General features: G+C 49.5%; 1 protein-coding gene across 1 annotated transcript; it reads left to right on the forward strand.

The window, feature by feature from the left end:
* Positions 1-400: 400 nt before the first annotated feature.
* LOC140000500 (olfactory receptor 6E1-like) lies at positions 401-1384 on the forward strand. The gene has a single exon (XM_072030400.1). It carries the CDS (start codon positions 401-403, stop codon positions 1382-1384), a length of 984 nt encoding a protein of 327 aa, XP_071886501.1.
* The last annotated feature ends 15445 nt before the right edge of the window (positions 1385-16829 follow it).

Raw genomic sequence — 16829 nt, forward strand, 5'->3', positions numbered from 1 at the left:
CTTTCAATATACATCTTTGAATTCATGGTTTAGCATCTACATAATAGAAATTATTTGTGCAGAAGATGAGATTTCCTTTTGAAACATTGTTACAATGGATGTTTGCAATTGTTCTGAGTAAATGAGGACCTTCCCAGGAACAGGGTGCAATCGCTAACAACCCCTTATTAGTCCTGTGTTCTTGAGAAAGAATAATTTGTGGCTGATGGACAAGGTTGGAAAGAAGACAAGAAATTCCCTGTTGACTCTGCATGATATGTGAAATGGAAAGGTCAGAGTGTGAGGAAGGTCCAACAGAGTCTCCTCTCTCTGTTGTATAGGAAGTCTGCAAGCAAGGAAAGAGAGAAGGAAGGAGATAACCTTGCATCCAGACCATGAAATTATTTTACTTGGTTTTGCCATGTTCCTGCCTCAGCAGGATGAATGGAAATTGGGCATGGGAGTAGGCAATGGAACTGTCATTTCTGAATTCATCCTCTCAGGCTTCACAGAGCTTGAACAAAGGCTACAGCTATTTTTCTGCATGGTCCTTCTACTCATGTACCTGACAACGGTGATGGGGAATGCAGCCATCATTTTCCTGGTGTGTGTGGATAACCGCCTACAAACCCCCATGTACTTTTTCATTGGCAATCTGGCATTCCTGGAAATCTGGTTTACGTCCTCCACAAGCACCAAACTGTTGGTAATTCTGAGCTCTGGCAGGAGAACAATCTCAGTAGGCGGCTGCTTTGCCCAGTCCTCCTTCTATTTTGCCCTGGGTGGTGCAGAATTAGCTCTCCTTGTTGTCATGTCCTTTGACCGTTACATTGCCATCTGCGAGCCTTTGCGCTATGCTGCCATCATGAAGCATCAGCTCTGTATCCACTTGGTTGCTGCTGTTTGGGTCATGGGCTTCACATTCTCGATTTACCACCTGGTGCTGCTCTCCAAGCTCACTTTCTGTGGTTCGAACAAGATCCAACACTTTTTTTGTGACAGCACCCCCTTATTTCAACTGTCCTGCTCTGATGTCTCCCTGCTTTGGAAAATAGACTCTTTTTTTATATCGTTTATTGTGCTGTCTTCTTTGTGTTTAACTCTGGCATCTTACACGCACATCTTTTTCTGTATTCTACAAATGCCAGCAGCCTCTGTGAGGAGAAAAGCTTTTGCTACATGTTCCTCCCATCTCACCACCTTGGCCATTGCCTATGGAAGCTGCATTGCTCTCTATGCACACTCCTCAGGATATATTTCTTTAGAGACCAACAACATTGTAGCTTTGCTGAACACTGTCCTGTACCCATTCTTAAACCCATTCATCTACAGTCTTAGAAACAAGGCCGTGATGCTGGCCCTGAAGGAAGTTATGGCCCGTGCATCAGCACAACTTTTCCCCTAATCATGATTCATTTTTGAACAGCATATGTCCAAGTGCCTTCAACCGGAGAGACTGGGAGCCAGGGACTTGTCCTGGGCAGGCTGAGTGTCTGATCACAGCTGCTGGAGAGAACTACCTTGCACACACACACACACATGCACACATTCACACACAGACACCACCACTTTACATTTCCTACTAATGGGCCTCTGTCCTGCTCAGCCAGAGAGGGGATCAGGATAAGGCCATTTCTGCTGTTTGTGGTTGTGTGAACACTGAGTGTGCATGCCTGCATTCACCTATGTCCAGCCATGTATTGATGCCTACATGTTGTCTGTGTGGGCTTGTGTGTGTGCCTGCCGGGTGTACGCACTCTGCCTTGCTCTTGTTGGACCCAGGGGCATGGAGCTGCAGCAGCTTCAGGTCTCTTAGGATGCTGGAGTGGGCTCTTGGTTGAATAGAGGTATATGCCTGCAGGGCACAAAAACATCTCTGTGTGTGACATAGCTGTGGAAAGGCTGAAAGGAGTGGAAAGGCAAAAGGGCAACCACCGATTAAAAAAAAAAAAAGCGGGGGCGGGGGGAGGGAGGGAAGTCATTTCAATATTTTTAATTTCACTGAACTTTCATAACTTGAAAAGTTCTAAGCTTCTTAAATGCAGGAATTGAGTGAGGAATAAAAAGTCACTATATTCTGCTGTTACTAACATCCCCATCCAGAGAATGATCAGTCTCTGAAGTGTAGAATATCACCAATACAGGTGAAATCTTCTACTGCCAAGTAGACAGATTAAGAGAAGAAAGTACTGAATAAATAAATAAATAAAAAAAGCACAGCCCTTCCATGGCAAATGGAAGGGCTGTATTTCCACCCTTGGAGCAGTCGATTCCAGGAGGACTGGACAGCCCTTCAAGGGAAAGCAAGCTGTGGTCTGCACGCTGATGCCAAAGGGCTGGAGAAAAGCACATCAGTAATATCAGTTGTGGCATACCGCTTGGCTGCCTTTGACTCTAGTTCATATTGAAGTTCTACCATGTCTGGCACTGCAGCACTCAGAAGTGGCATGACTTCATTCAGGCCACGATAGTCCACTGGCCATATGGGACTATTAAAGGGTGAGAGAGTCTTGCTGTTCACCCCTTGGCTCTCCACTTGATGAGCCAGATCATGGATAGGAATCAGGAAGTCTCAGTTAGTGTGATACTGCCTCAGGTGTACCATTGGGGTAGCCATCAGCACCTGCTCTTCTTTGACCCCCAGCAAATCCACAACAGAAGGGTCCTGTGAGAGACCAGATCAAGGCAGACAGCTGTTTGATGTCCTCTGTCTCCAAGGCAGATATGCCAACCCCCCCACCCCGAAAACTTTTGGCTCTTGGAAGTACCCTCTCCTGCAGTAGTCTATGCCAAGGATGTACAGAGCCTCCAGGCCAGTCCCAATTACCTCCAATACCGTTACCAGTTGGGATCCCCCTGTCACTGCAGAAATACAAATGGACTTGCCCCTTTGTGGTTTGATGGCATTACAGTACACTTTGTACCAGTGTCCACTTGAGCCTTTCACTCTTGTGTGTCTGAAGTTCAAGGCCATCAAATCCACACAGTCCAATAACCCCAACTGTCTCTTCCCTCCACCTGGCTGGAAGCAGAGCCCCTCTAGCCCTGGTCACAGTATTTGTTACTGTGTCTCAGGGACTGCCTACTGGAAACCGGAGCAGCAATTTTCTCAGAAGGCCCCTCTTTGGCCATTGTTTTTCCTTGAAATTCACATGTCCATACCTCTAGGGTCAAGGTAGTTTTCCTATCCCATTTTCTCGTGTCTTCTCCATGGTCATGCAAGTAAAACCATTGGGTGACGTGTGGTGTGTACCCACCATATCCCCTTTCTTGAGCACAGTGGAGGCCGGTGACAAGTGGTGCACCTTGGGGAGTCTGTGCTGGGACTGGTACTGTTGATTATCTTTATCAATGATATAGACAGTGGGATCGAGTACACCCTCAGCAAGTTTGCAGATGACACCAAGCTGAATGTTGCAGTTGATACAATAGAAGAAAAGGATGGCATCCAAAGGACCTGGACAAAGTTGAGATTTGGGACAACGTGAATCTAATAAGTATAATAAGCTCTCTGTGAATACCTTAATAAAGGCTGCAGCGAGGTGGGGATTGGACTATTCTCCCACGTGCCTGGTGACAGGATGAGACAGGATGAGGGGGGATGAACTAAAGTTGTTCTAGGGGAGTTTTAGGTTGGATATTAGGAAGAACTTCTTTACCAAAAGGGTTGTTAGGCATTGGAATGGGCTGCCCAGGGAAGTGGTTCAGTCACCATCCCTGGAGATCTTCAAAAGACGTTTAGATGTAGAACTTAGCAATGTGGTTTAGTGGAGGACTTGTTAGTATTAGGTTGGAGGTTGGATTCATTGATCGTGGAGGTCTCTTCCAATCTAGATGATTCTATGTTTCTGTGATCACCTGGTCCAACCATCATCTGGTCCTGGATCTGGGCCACGGCAATCCCAAGCACAAATTTAGGCTGGGAGGAGAATGGGTAAGGTGATTCTCCCCCTCTACTCTGCTCTCCCAAGACCTCAGCTGGAGTACAGCATTCAGCTCTGTGGCTCCCAATATAAGAATGACATGAAGCTATTAAAGCAAGTCCATATGAGGACCGCAAAGATGATCAAGGGGCTAGAGCACCTCACTTATTAAAACAAGCTGAGGAATTGCGGTTGTTCAGCCTGGAGAAGAGAAGGCTCTGAGGAGACCACATAGAATCCATCCACTACTTAAGGGGGGGCAACAGGAAAGCAGGGGAGAGATATTTTCTCTGAGTGTGCAGTGATAGGACAAGGGGAATGCTTTTAAACTGAAAGAGGGTAGATTTAGATTAGATATTCAGGTGAAGTTCTTGGCTTGGAAGTGAGGCACTGGAACTGGTTTTGTGGGTCCAGAGATCACCCACGGGTAGTTTGAATCAGCCCCTGCCCTTGTGTTTGAAGGGACAGCTGGCAAGAATGGAGAGGCATCAGTGAAATCATGGGAATAGCAGAGTGAGAGCCAGGTGGAGAAGAGAAGTGGCTGTCTGCAGCTTTTAGAGTGGAGTGGGGCAGAATAGGAAAGCCTGCAGAGGAGAAGGCAGACGGCTCTGGCAAAAATGGATGGCTGCAGTAGCACTGACATCTTTGTCCCCACAGCCATGGCTTATGAGGGGACAAGTTATACTCATGGCATTGGGACCATGTATTCTCCGTTCAACTGTGTTCAAATGCTGCAAGGTGTCATACCATTGTCTTTCACATGATATTATGGGAATCACCCCCTACCTCACAGACCCTAGGAACAGCCCTGAGTGAGATATGGGGTTGCAGGATCTCTCCTCCAGGCTGGGCTCAGGCCTTGAGCTTTCTGCTTTTGTCTGACCAAAACAAAACGAAACTTTTCTCAGCACAGTGCTTTGTCTATCTGTCATCATGGTCTCCAATTATCTGCCCTAACAAGTCCCTGAGGAGAATCTCTTGGTAACCGCCCTCAGTGGGGACCATTAATACTCCAAGTCACTTCAGCTTTTCCTTCTGACTTTACTTTCTCAAGCAATTGCATCATTCTCCTCTCAGTATCTGACATTCACAGACTGAGCACCAAAATCCACCACGGAATTCATTAAAATGCAGAAACACCTAAGGAACCATATGTCTTCCATAGTTTTATTCAAGTCTTCAAGACTTGGACAGCTACTTGGAGAATTTCAAGGTGCAGTTAAGGAGGAAGATTTCAAAAACCACTTAATAAAAATCTTTTCTCATTTTAAAGGGTGAATTTTGTTGCATTTCAGTTTTGAGCATCTTTCTTCAATTGATATTAATCAAGGACTTCTTCTATGGAGATGGACATAGGGAGGAAAAGCAGACTCTTGAGGTGTGACAGTGCATGGGTAACCTTGCTCCTCACCACTTCAACCCTGACATTTCTCTCATTGGCCACCTGGAGCTTGCATCACTTTTCCTTACACCACACTTCTGCACTGAAGTCTGCAGCTGGATGTTAGAGCCCCTTTGCACCAGCTCCCACCTGCTTTCCTTAGAGAACTGGCTGCACACAAGCACAGAAGGGTTTTTCCCTATTTTAAAACAATCAACAGGAAAACATGCAGCAATTTTCCAAACAGCAAAGCAAGCTCCTCATCTTGTACGTCTCCAGTCAGGTTTACCTTCCCAAAAGCCTGACTGTAAATTAAGTATTTGATATTGACTGATAAGAAATTATAGGTATTAAGATTGGTAATATTCCATATCATATTAATTCAATGATAAATGATGAGGAGCTTGCTACAGAAACAATTAGGCAGACTGCTAATCGATGGGCAAGCTTGAACTCAATGAAGCTCAAAGCAGCAACTGGGTCAGTGAGAGCAGTCTGAATGATCAAAGAGTAAGGGGGGGCAAAACAGGAGAACCATGGGAAGTGCATAGGTCCAGACAGGCAGCTGGAAAGGGGACATTCAACAAGGATTGTTTATTCAAGATGGGTGGAAGTGCCTGGAAAATGAGGGAGTACACCATGATGGAGAAAGCAATGAAATGCAAGTGCTCATGACCATCAGTATTTCTTCTCCTGTGATGAATAGAGATCCTGAAAATTCACCTGAAGAAGGATGTAGATCACTGGTGAAAGAACTGTGGTTTTTTGCCATCACAAATTAGGACTACAAAAACACTTCCACATGTAACAGTAACATGTCCCACCCCATATATACCATCCTGTGGGGCAGGACAGATGGAGCCAACAACCAAGGGACACATTTGCATGTCAATGAGGGGGCCCAGCAGAGACAAGGAGTCAAGGCAGTGGGTTGGGGGAGGCCAGGAGAAGCAGCCCAAGGGATGCTGCTGCTTGTGAGGACACGTTTGTGCCAGCAGCCTGAGTGGGCAGCAGCTGTGCGCAGGTGAGGGGAAGCCAGGAAATGCATGCCAAGAGAGCTCCTGCCAGCAGAGACAAGGCTGGGGCCGAGGCCAAGGGGATAGGCAGGCCCAGGCCCAGGTGGCTGCATGTGCCATGCTGAGCTTCCTGCCCCTGCAGCAGCCGCACTGGCCCTCAGCAGATGTGCCGGCTGGCATGCACTGGGAGGTCCTGGTGTGCATCAGAGAGCAGCAAGGAGGGTGCTGGAGAGGGCTGGGGCAAAGCGGGGGGCAGAGGCTCATGCAGGGACTGGCTAGGGGTCTCCTCTGCTACAGCCACCGCATGGAGTGTGTCAGGAGGAGGGCACGCAGGGCTCACTGCCACAGTGCAGAGCCTGGCCCTGGATGCTCCATGACCACCTTGAAGGTTCTGGCAGGCCATGGTGAAGGGACGAATGCTCTGGGCCCCCTTCCTGCTCTGCCCAGGCCAGCAAAGGCCCAGAGTGGCCTCCTCTCCCCTGCAGCTCTGGGCTCCCTTCACGCAGCCCTGGATCTGCAGCACCAAGCCCTGCCGGGAGCCCTCCCCTACATGCTCCCACCGCTCCCTGATGCTGCTGTTGCCCTCTGCCGGGCACTGCCCATCGCAGCCCAGCCCCTGCCCACCTCCCCCCACCACCCTGCCCTCTTCCCAGCCCACCCCAGCAGCCCAGCCCATCAGCCCAGTATGGGCTAGCCCCAGGGCAGTTCCCACCGCAGTGTGCTGTAGAGCTCTGGGCATGGCCACCACAGCTGCTGGGACAAAGGTGGCTCTGGGCCCCCCCAGCAGCCCCCGGGCTGGGACGAGCCATGGCTCAGGAAATGGAGGGTCCTGAGCTGGTGATTCTGCTCTGCAGATCCAGGGGGCTGTGGTGCCCAGGGTCCCCTGGAGGACTCCACCACACCCATTCTGCTCCAGGTGGTCATCAGACCCAACTCCATGGGGATCTCTGCTGCTGAGCCCCCTTCCAGCTCCCCTGATGGCTCAGAACTATAGGGCCATGCTTGGTAGGGCCATGGGATGTCTCTAAGGGCTCAAGGGGCAGGTGAGTGCTGTACCAGACCTGGCCCATGAGGCTCCAAAGAGAGTGTCCTCAATTACTCTTATGGGCCTTCATCTGCTGGCTCTTCACCACCTCAGCAGGAATTTCAGTCTTCCTTAGTCCCTGGACACCTCACATTTTCCTTTTCCTTTCCCAGACTCTTCTTGGTCACTCCTTTTATGAGGTTCTAATCACTATCCAATAAGCACATTTTCCCTGGGTTCCCCTGCCATCTGGCAGCTCCAGATTCCTTTCCAGGCAGGCATTGGCTATATGTCCCACTGCAGGGACACATTTCAATGTAGATGATTCCAAGACCAGTTGTCATCTGCTTCGGCATGTGCTACCACAAAGGGAGCTCTTGGTCCAGCCCTTGGTTCCTCACAGACCACACTGGGACTTTCAGCCTGTGTCCTTCACTCTGGGAAAAATCCCAGAAAACAGGGAAGCAGGAAGTAACTCCATGGCTGTATGTCTTACAGCAGCTTTGCAAGAAGTGTCCAGGCTTCTGGGTTTGCCCTAAGCAGCCCCTTTTCTTACTGTGGTGCTAGCAAGGAGGCCAGCTGTGACCCAGGGCTGCACATTGCCTGCTGCTGCCTGCAGCCACAGGGATGCCACCGCAGAGACAACAGGACTGTCACCAAGGTACGCGAGATCTGAGGGCTAAGAGAAATGCAAGAGCACAGAGGAACAATGTGGAAGCCAAAAGAGAGCAGCCGTGAAAAGGCCATGTCCTGCCGCTGGCCATGGCCATGGCTCCAGAGAAGCAGCAGCCCTGACCCAGGGAGGCAGAGCCCAGCAGGCAGTGAGGGGCAGGCCCGAGGGCCGCCAGGGCTGCTCCTCCATGTGGCAGCTGGGCTTTTGGCCCTGAGCCCCTCCTGTGTGCTGGGGCTGCTCCACCAGCTCCAGAGAGGATGGCAAGAGAGGGCAGATGAGATCGATGAATTTCTGATGGATTCTTTATTGTCTTTATGTACACTGGAAACCTTGTTTTATAGGTAAATTAGAAGATTTAGTCAAATTAATTCTGAGGAAGTATACATAGAAATAATAAGACCATTTAAACCAATATCAACATTTATGAAAATAATAATGCACAAAATGATATGAAAATTGGCACGTCAGTTTCTCAAACATCTTGACAAGGTTATTATTAATGGTTATATTATGGTAATGTTGCTAATGAGAAAAATATTATGATATTAATCACAATTATGGTATCATTACTTATGCTTGAGAAGCACGTATAGAAACAGTTTTCTCACTGCATCCTTGAGCTCCTGGTTCCTCATGCTGTAGATGAGGGGGTTCACTGCTGGAGTTACCACCGAGTAGAGAAGTGACACCACGAAGTCCAGGGATGGGGAAGAGATGGAGGGGGGCTTCAGGTAGGCAAAAAAGGCTGTACTGACAAAGAGGGAGACCACGGCCAGGTGAGGGAGGCACATGGAAAAGGCTTTGTGCCGGCCCTGCTCAGAGGGCATCCTCAGCACAGCCCTGAAGATCTGAACATAGGACACCACAAGGAAAACAAAACACCCAAATGCTAAAGAAAAACTAAACGCAAGAGCCCCGACTTCTCTGAGGTAGGCATCTGAGCAGGAGAGCTTGAGGATCTGGGGGACTTCACAGAAGAACTGTTCCACAGCATTGCCTTGGCAGAGGGGCAGGGAAAAGGTATTGGCAGTGTGCAGGACAGCATTGAGAAAGCCACTGGCCCAGGCAGCTGCTGCCATCTGGGCACAAGCTCTGCTGCCCAGGAGGCTCCCGTAGTGCAGGGGTTTGCAGATGGCAATGTAGCGGTCGTAGGCCATGACAGTAAGCATGGAATACTCTGCTGTGAGAAAGAAAAGAAAAAGCAAGACCTGTGCAGCACATCCTTCATAGGAGATGGCCCTGGTGTCCCAGAGGGAATTGGCCATGGCTTTGGGGACAGTGGTGGTAATAGTGCCCAGGTCGAGGAGGGCGAGGTTGAAGAGGAAGAAGTACATGGGGGTGTGGAGGTGGTGGTTGCAGGCTACAGCGGTGAAGATGAGGCTGTTGCCCAGGAGGGCAGCCAGGTAGATGACCAGGAAGAGCCCAAAGTGCAGGAGCTGCAGCTCGCTCGTGTCTGCAAATGGAAACAGGAGGAACTCACTCACAGAGCTGATGTTGGACATTTGCTGACATTGGAGCCAGTTGTCTGTTGAAGAGGAGAAGAAGGAAAAAAAAATTAAAGCAGAATTAAATGAGAAAAACTGGAAATGAAAGAGGAGAGTAAGGGAAACTCATGCTCAGTCCACAAATAAGACATGAGCTTTGCAGTGCTGTTGCAAACACCTCATCTGAATGATGAGCAGAGCTGCAGATATTTTATTGGTTTGAGTTGCCCTTATAATGCTTAGGAGATGTATGAGACAGTTGAATGCCCTGACAGGTCATGTACACTCTTAGTGAAACCCTGTGTGTGCCAGGACTGTGCCCTGGTGAAGACTGAGCAGAGCAGACGTGCCAACCATTCCTGCTCTCAGCTGCCCTGTATTACCCCTCTGCGAGCTGCAGCACAATGCCACTCAGGTGTTTTCCTGAGAAGAAACTGGAGACAGCTTAGAGCAGAAAAGCCCCAGTCCAAGTGCAGCTGGACCGAATCCTCACCTTGTCTCCAGGAGAAGCTCTCAGCCAGGAGCCTGGGGGCTTCTCCTCATCTGGGCTCTGCATGGCCAGCCAGGGCAGGGTGTTCTGGGCTGACTGGGGGCACCTGGCTTAGGGCACTCCGAGGGGCTTCTGCCAGACTTCCTCCCCTCGCAGTGCAACCCAGCAGGACTCTCAAAGCCTACTGCATTGCCCACTGCCCTCCCAGAAACAAAACCCAGGAGGAGACCCTTCCAGGACCTGCAGCTGCATGGCCCTGCAACCAGAGACTTACCTTGTGGAGATTTCTCCTGCAGTCAGCTCTCAGCATTCTCCCACTCCCAACTGCCTTCAGCCCCTCTCTTCTTCTGTCCTCTCCCCATGCCACCTGCAGTCAGAGCCCCCAGCCCTGCTGTGTTATGCAGATGAGCTGCTTCTGGGCAGAGCTGTCTGTCTGCACCAGGGCCCTCTTGCCAGGAGCTCTCTCTGTCCCAGGAGCCCAACCCAGCTCAGCAACGGAGCCCCAGCCAAGGCATTGGAATCACCCCTCTGGTGGCTTTGGTGATGAGCTCATGAACCTCAGACACTGAGTGAAAAGTGAAGAACTCTCTCAAGAAGTCCAAGTCAGATGCAAGTTTTCTGGAGTTTCCCCCCAAGGGCCAGGACTGACATAGCCTCCCTTGGAGCTCGTTAGAGACAAACATTGGAGGCGGTGAGGCCAAGGAGACAAAGGCAATGTGAAATTGACACTGATCTTTGGAAAAACTGGATATGTTTCACCAAGCACAAAGGCTGAGCCTTGATCCCTGGCCTCTGGGAAGGGAGATCCTTTCTCTTCACACATTGCTCAGGGCTCTTTCCGGGACACTAGGAGATGGGGATGTGCATTGCCAAGTGCAGGACAGTGGTACGACCTCTGCCTGGTTCATGGCTGGGTGTGAGGAGGCAATGAGGCCCTGACACTTTACCGATAAGCTGTCTCCTCATAGGCCTCAGTGACACTGACAACAGCCATAACCATGGACACAAAGAACTTGGTGCTCTTTGGACTTTCAGCCTTGCTACAGCCCTTGTTCCTCCCCACCCCATGCAGTCCTTGGGACTCTCATACCTCCACCTCTTTCCCTGCTGGCTGTAGACCCTCTTCCATGCGGTGTCTCACCAGATCTGAGATGAGTCTGGTAATTGAGATTTTCTTGGTGGCCATGCTCCTCGTAAGGCAGCTCTGTAGGAATCTGGCCTGGTTCCTGGTGAGCAGGCACCACTGCTCGTATGGCATCCATGGTGGTGCCCAGGCCCTCCTCTTCCTCCTGGGCACTGCTCACTCAGCAGGGTCCCAATCTGCCCTGATGTGTGGAGCTCCTCTTCCACTGGTGCAGGACTAGACTCTTCTCCTTGTAAATGTCAGGAGATTTCTGTAGGCATATTCATGCAGTTTCTCATGGCTCCCCCACACTGACGCTCCATTCTGTCAGCTGTTAATGTCTGCAGGCAGACGGTTTAACCTTTGTGTGATTGTGCTATCTCTGACAAGAGAGCAGCATCAGGAGTTGCAGGCAAGTTTGGATAATACAGGAGTAACCAGCTGAATGGAATTGCAACACAGTCTCAGAAGGGTAAGGGATTGCAGGCTGCCAGGTTCCACCTTTTCTGTGCTTCCTTGTCATGCGTGCTGCCTTTTTGTCCAGAGCTGTGTCCAAAATGTTATGATGCTGTGCAGGGACAAAATTAGAAATGTCAAAGCCCAGCTGGAGCTCAATCCATCTATTACTGTCAAAGACAATCAAAACTCTTTATAGAAATACTTTAAAGGAGGATTAAGGAAAATATTCATCCTTTATTGTAGGTGGGGTAAACATAGTGACAAGAGATGAGGCAAAGGCTGAGGTATTTAATGCTTTCTTTCCCTCAGTCTTTAGCAGCAGCACCGGTTGTTCTCCTGATACTCAGCCCCCAGAACTGGGAGACAGGGACATGGAGAGGACAAGAGGGGGACGCTTTTTCCCACTTGTTAACTCTCCCTGTCTCCTTCATCTCCCCCTTCTCCTCCAGGATACTCCCAATAGCTCTGCAAAGCTTTGAGTATCCTTGGGACGGTCAAACCAGCATGTTCCTATTGTTAGGTCTCATTAATGTGTTTCAGCTTTTGTTTAACGTCAGACAATTATTTAAGAATGCCATCCAGAGATCTGTCTAGAGGCAGGAGAGTTTGGAGTGGCAGGGATTGAGGGAGGATATGGGCAGGTACCTATAGCAGTGAACACCTCCAATGCTTTGGAAATTCACCCCTGAACAAGTCCAGAATTCAAAAAATCTAGAGAAACCCTTGAAAAAGTAGTGTGATTATGACAGCCATTCCAAAGAGACACAAATCAACATGCTGGGAGTTAACCTTTTCTTACGGAGACTCAATCAATGCCACTTCAGCCCCTCTGTTACGCCCTGCAACCACTCCAACACATGCCAAAGGTCCTGCAGCCACTCCAACTACTGTGACAGCTGATTTGGGTTGATGAAGATTGATGAACAACTGGTGATCATTACTACCACAATAGTGCACCTGAGGCATTATTGCATTAACCAAGACTCCCTGATTCCATCCATAATGTAAGTCATCAACCGGAGAGCCAAGGAATGATCAGCAAGACTCGCTCACACTTTAATAGTCCCATATGGTCAGGGTGAAAGTATAATGGTAAGTCGAGACTAATGGTAGGCTACTGTGGCCTGAATGAAGTCTCTCCACCACTGGGTGCTGCCATGCTGGACATGCCAGAACTGCAATACGAACTGGAGTCAAAGGCAGCCAAGTGCTAAGCCACAATGGATATCAAGAATGCATTTTTTATCTAGCCCTTTGACAACAGTGTGAAGGCCACAGTTTGCTTTCATTTCAGGGGTGTCCAATACACCTAGAATTGACTGCCCCAGGGTTGGATACACAGCCCTGCCATTTGCCATGGACTGATCCAGACTGTTCTGGAACAGAGGGAAGCTTCTGAACACCTGCAGTCCATTGATGGCTTCACTGAGTGGGATAACACAGCAGAAGTATTTCAGAAAGAAAATAGTTCAAATCCTTTTGAAAGATGACTTTGTCGTAAACAAAGGTAAGGTCAAGAGGCCTGCAGAGCAGATCCTGCTGCAGGCTGGCCAGGGTCAGGAGACAGCTGCTTTGGGATAGGCTGGGTATTAGTCAATGAGTGTTGAGCAAGTGCCTTGAGAATCACCTGGTTTGTACATTCTGTAATAGTAATAAAAATATTTATTATTATTGACCATAAAATATATAATTATCATAATTATTATTATTATTTTCTCTTTCTTTTCTGACTTATTAAACTACAACACACAAGCTTTTCGCAGTATCACAGAATCATAGAATCATTTAGGTTGGAATAAACCTCCAAGATCACGTAGTCCAACCTCTGACCTAACACTAACAAGTCCTCCACTAAGCTATATCACTAAGTTCAACATCAAAATGTCTTTTAAAGACCTCCACGGATGGTGACTCCACCACCTCCCTGGGCAGCCTGTTCCAATGCCTAACAACACTTTCAGTAAAGAAGTTCTTCCTAACATCCAACCTAAAACTCCCCTGTCACAACTTAAGCTTATTACCCCTCGTCCTGTCACCAGGCACATGGGAGAACAGACCAACCCCCACCTCTCTACAGCCTCCTTTAAGGTATCTGTAGAGAGCGATAAGGTCGCCACTGAGCCTCCTCTTCTCCAGGCTGAACAAGCCCAGCTCCCTCAGCTGCTCCTCATAAGACTTGTTCTCCAGGCCCCTCACCAGCTTCGTCGCCCTTCTCTGGACCCACTCAAGCACCTCGATGTCCTTCTTGTAGCGAGGGGCCCAAAACTGAACACAGTACTCAAGGTGCGGCCTCACCAGAGCCGAATACAGGGGGATGATCACCTCCCTAGCCCTGCTGGTCACACTGTTTCTGATCCAAGCCAGGATGCTGTTGGCCTTCTTGGCCACCTGAGCACACTGCTGCCTCATATTCAGCCGACTGTCCACCATCACTCCCAGGTCCTTCTCTGCCTGGCAGCTCTCCAACCACTCATCTCCCAGCCTGTAGCTCTGCTTGGGGTTATTGCATTGCAGGTGCAGGACCCGGCACTTGGCCTTGTTGAACTTCATGCAGCTGGCCTCAGCCCATTTGTCCAGCCTATCCAGATCCTCCTGCAGAGCCTTCCTACCCTCGAACAGATCAACACATGCATTTAACCTGGTGTCATCTGCAAACTTACTGAGGGCACACTCTATCCCCTCATCCAGGTCATTGATAAAAATGGCCCTAGTATTAACCCTAGGGGACTCCACTAGTGACCGGCCTCCAACTGGATTTAACTCCATTCATCATGACTCTTTGGGCTTGGCTACCCAGAAAATTTTTAAACCAATGAAGCATATGGCAGTCCAAGCCATGAGCAGCCAGTTTCTTCAGGAGAATGTTGTAGGAAATGGTGTCAAAAGCCTTACTGAAGTCAAGGTAGACCACAGCCACAGCCTTTCCCTCACCCACTAAGCACATCACTTTGTCATAGAAGGAGATCAGGTTCATCAAGCAAGACCTGCCTTTCATAAATCCATGCTGACTGGCCCTAATCGCCTGGTTGCTCTGTAAGTACCATGCAATGACATTTAAGATAATGTAGTTATCTGAACTCAAACTAACAGGCCTATAGTTTCCCCGGTCTACCCTCTAGCCTTTCTTGTAGATGGGCATCACATTTGCTAGCCACCAGTCATCTGGGACTTCCCTGGATAGCCAGGACTGTTGATAAATTATTGAGAGTGGCTTAGTCAGCTCTTCTGCCAGTTGGATATTAGGTTGGATATTAGGAAAAAGTTCTTTACTGAAAGGGTTGTTAGGCATTGGAATGGGCTGACTGGGGAAGTAGTGGAGTTGACATCCCTGGAGGTGTTTAAAAAACGTTTCAATTTAGAGCTTAGTGATATGGTTAAGTGGAGGACTTGTTAATTTTAGGTCACAGGTTGGTGTAGGTGATCTTGGAGGTGTCTTCCAACCTAGATGCTTCTGTGATTCTGTGAATCCCAACTCCTGTGGGCTTGTGTGAGGCATGGGAGACAGCTGAGCCCCCTCCTAGCTTCTGGACTGCAAATGCCTTGCTTGACTCAGCTGAAACTCTTCCCTCAGGAGGGGGGATGGAGATCCCTCTCTGTCCTTGGATGGGTATCCTGCCTAAAACCAGGGCACAGAAAGGTGATTCTTGGGTCGCATACTTTTCCTGTATGAGGAATGACAGTGCTGGAAAAGTTTCTTTAAGTTATAGAGGGAAGAAGCATCAGGGATTGCTTCAGTCTGTTTCAAAGTCGATTCCCCTTGAGGCCCAGGGACATGTCAAGAGCTCCCTGTGCTGCTGAGCTGGGCCGAGCTCCTGGTCCCAAGGGGAGCTCCTGACAAGCGGGAAGTACTACAGAGAGACAGCTCTGCTCAGGAGCAGCTCCTCTGCACAGCACAGCAGGGCTCGGGGCACTGCCTGCAGGGGACAAAGGCAGCTGAGAGAAGGGAGGGAGATGTTAAAGGCAGTGTGTGTGTGTGGGGGGGGAATGCTGAGAGCTCACTGTGGGAGAAATCTTCACAGCCCTGAACAAAGTAAGTCTCTGGCTTCAGGGAAATGCAGCTGTTGTTCCTGGTGCCATCTGCAGATTTGCTGGCAAATCTCACAGCCTATGGGAGCTGTCAGGAGGACTCTCAGAGTTTCTTTGGACAGGAGAAGAATGACAAGCTCCAGAGCAGGGATTACTTTTCAAAGCGGTCACAGGGACAGGGGATGATGGTTTTCTTCTTTTGGAGATGGCTGCAGGCTGTGCAGCTGGGGTGCAGGCAGGGGTGGCCAGGGTTGTGGTGCAGAGCAGGGTCCCTGCTGTGCCCCAGGGGCTGTGTGCCGGGACAGGGCCTCTGCCACCTGCAAGACCCAGCACTCAACCTGCCCGGGGAGCTGCCAAGGGTGCTGTGGGGAGAACCTGTTGGTAGAAGGATTCCCCCAAACAAGGTAGAGCAGTGTCCTGCTGGTGCCCAGAGGCTGCTGGCTGGTGCAGGCTGATCACAGTTCCACAGCACCCCTAGGGGCATCTCTGGGGGACATTCTTGACAGGGAAAATGAACATCTGCAGTATCTGAAGGGAAGGCACTCTCTGGGTTCTCTGGTCTTGCTTTCCTACTTTGAAGGGCAACCAGAGGGATGATAATGGAGTTGTCAGGTTTGTATCAGAGACTGAAGCGCAGAGACCATTACACTGATCTGTAGGTCTTTGAGGAAACCCACAATTTCACTCCATACCCTTTAGCCTATGGGCAGCACCAACACCACCTTCACTGTTTCTTGAAAGACTATAGGATGTCCTGTTCAGCATTTGCAAACAGGGAAATGTCTCTGGCCAGTGGGCACCAGAGATCTGTCTCTGGTACACTTTACTAGATACTGTAAAGCAGTATGGATTCCTCCTGAAAACACATAATTATGCCTCATCATCAAGGCATGCTTGGACAGAAAAAATACAGAGCTCACAGGGAAGAGGCAGTGAGTCTTTTTGAGGAGGTTTCAGTGGTACATGGTGAAAGTTTTCTTCAGAGAAGTCTCTCTAATATGTCTCTCTTTTCCTCCAAAGGACAGGCAACCAGGCCCTGAGGCAACAAATGTCCAACAGCAGCTTCCCCACAGAGTTCCTCCTGTTGGCATTTGCAGACACACGCGAGCTGCAGCTCCTGCACTTCGGGATCTTCCTGGGCATCTACCTGGCTGCCCTCCTGGGCAATGGCCTCATCCTCACAGCTGTAGCCTGTAACCACCGCCTGCACACCCCCATGTACTTCTTCCTCCTCAACCTTGCCCTCATCGA

Source organism: Anas platyrhynchos, chromosome 32 (genome assembly GCF_047663525.1).
Source record: "Anas platyrhynchos isolate ZD024472 breed Pekin duck chromosome 32, IASCAAS_PekinDuck_T2T, whole genome shotgun sequence".
In the NCBI taxonomy this organism is placed as follows: Eukaryota; Metazoa; Chordata; class Aves; order Anseriformes; family Anatidae; genus Anas; species Anas platyrhynchos.

Excerpts from the sequence above, each read along its gene's own strand:
- LOC140000500 (XM_072030400.1), top strand. The coding sequence starts at position 401 with ATGTTCCTGCCTCAGCAGGATGAATGGAAATTGGGCATGGGAGTAGGC.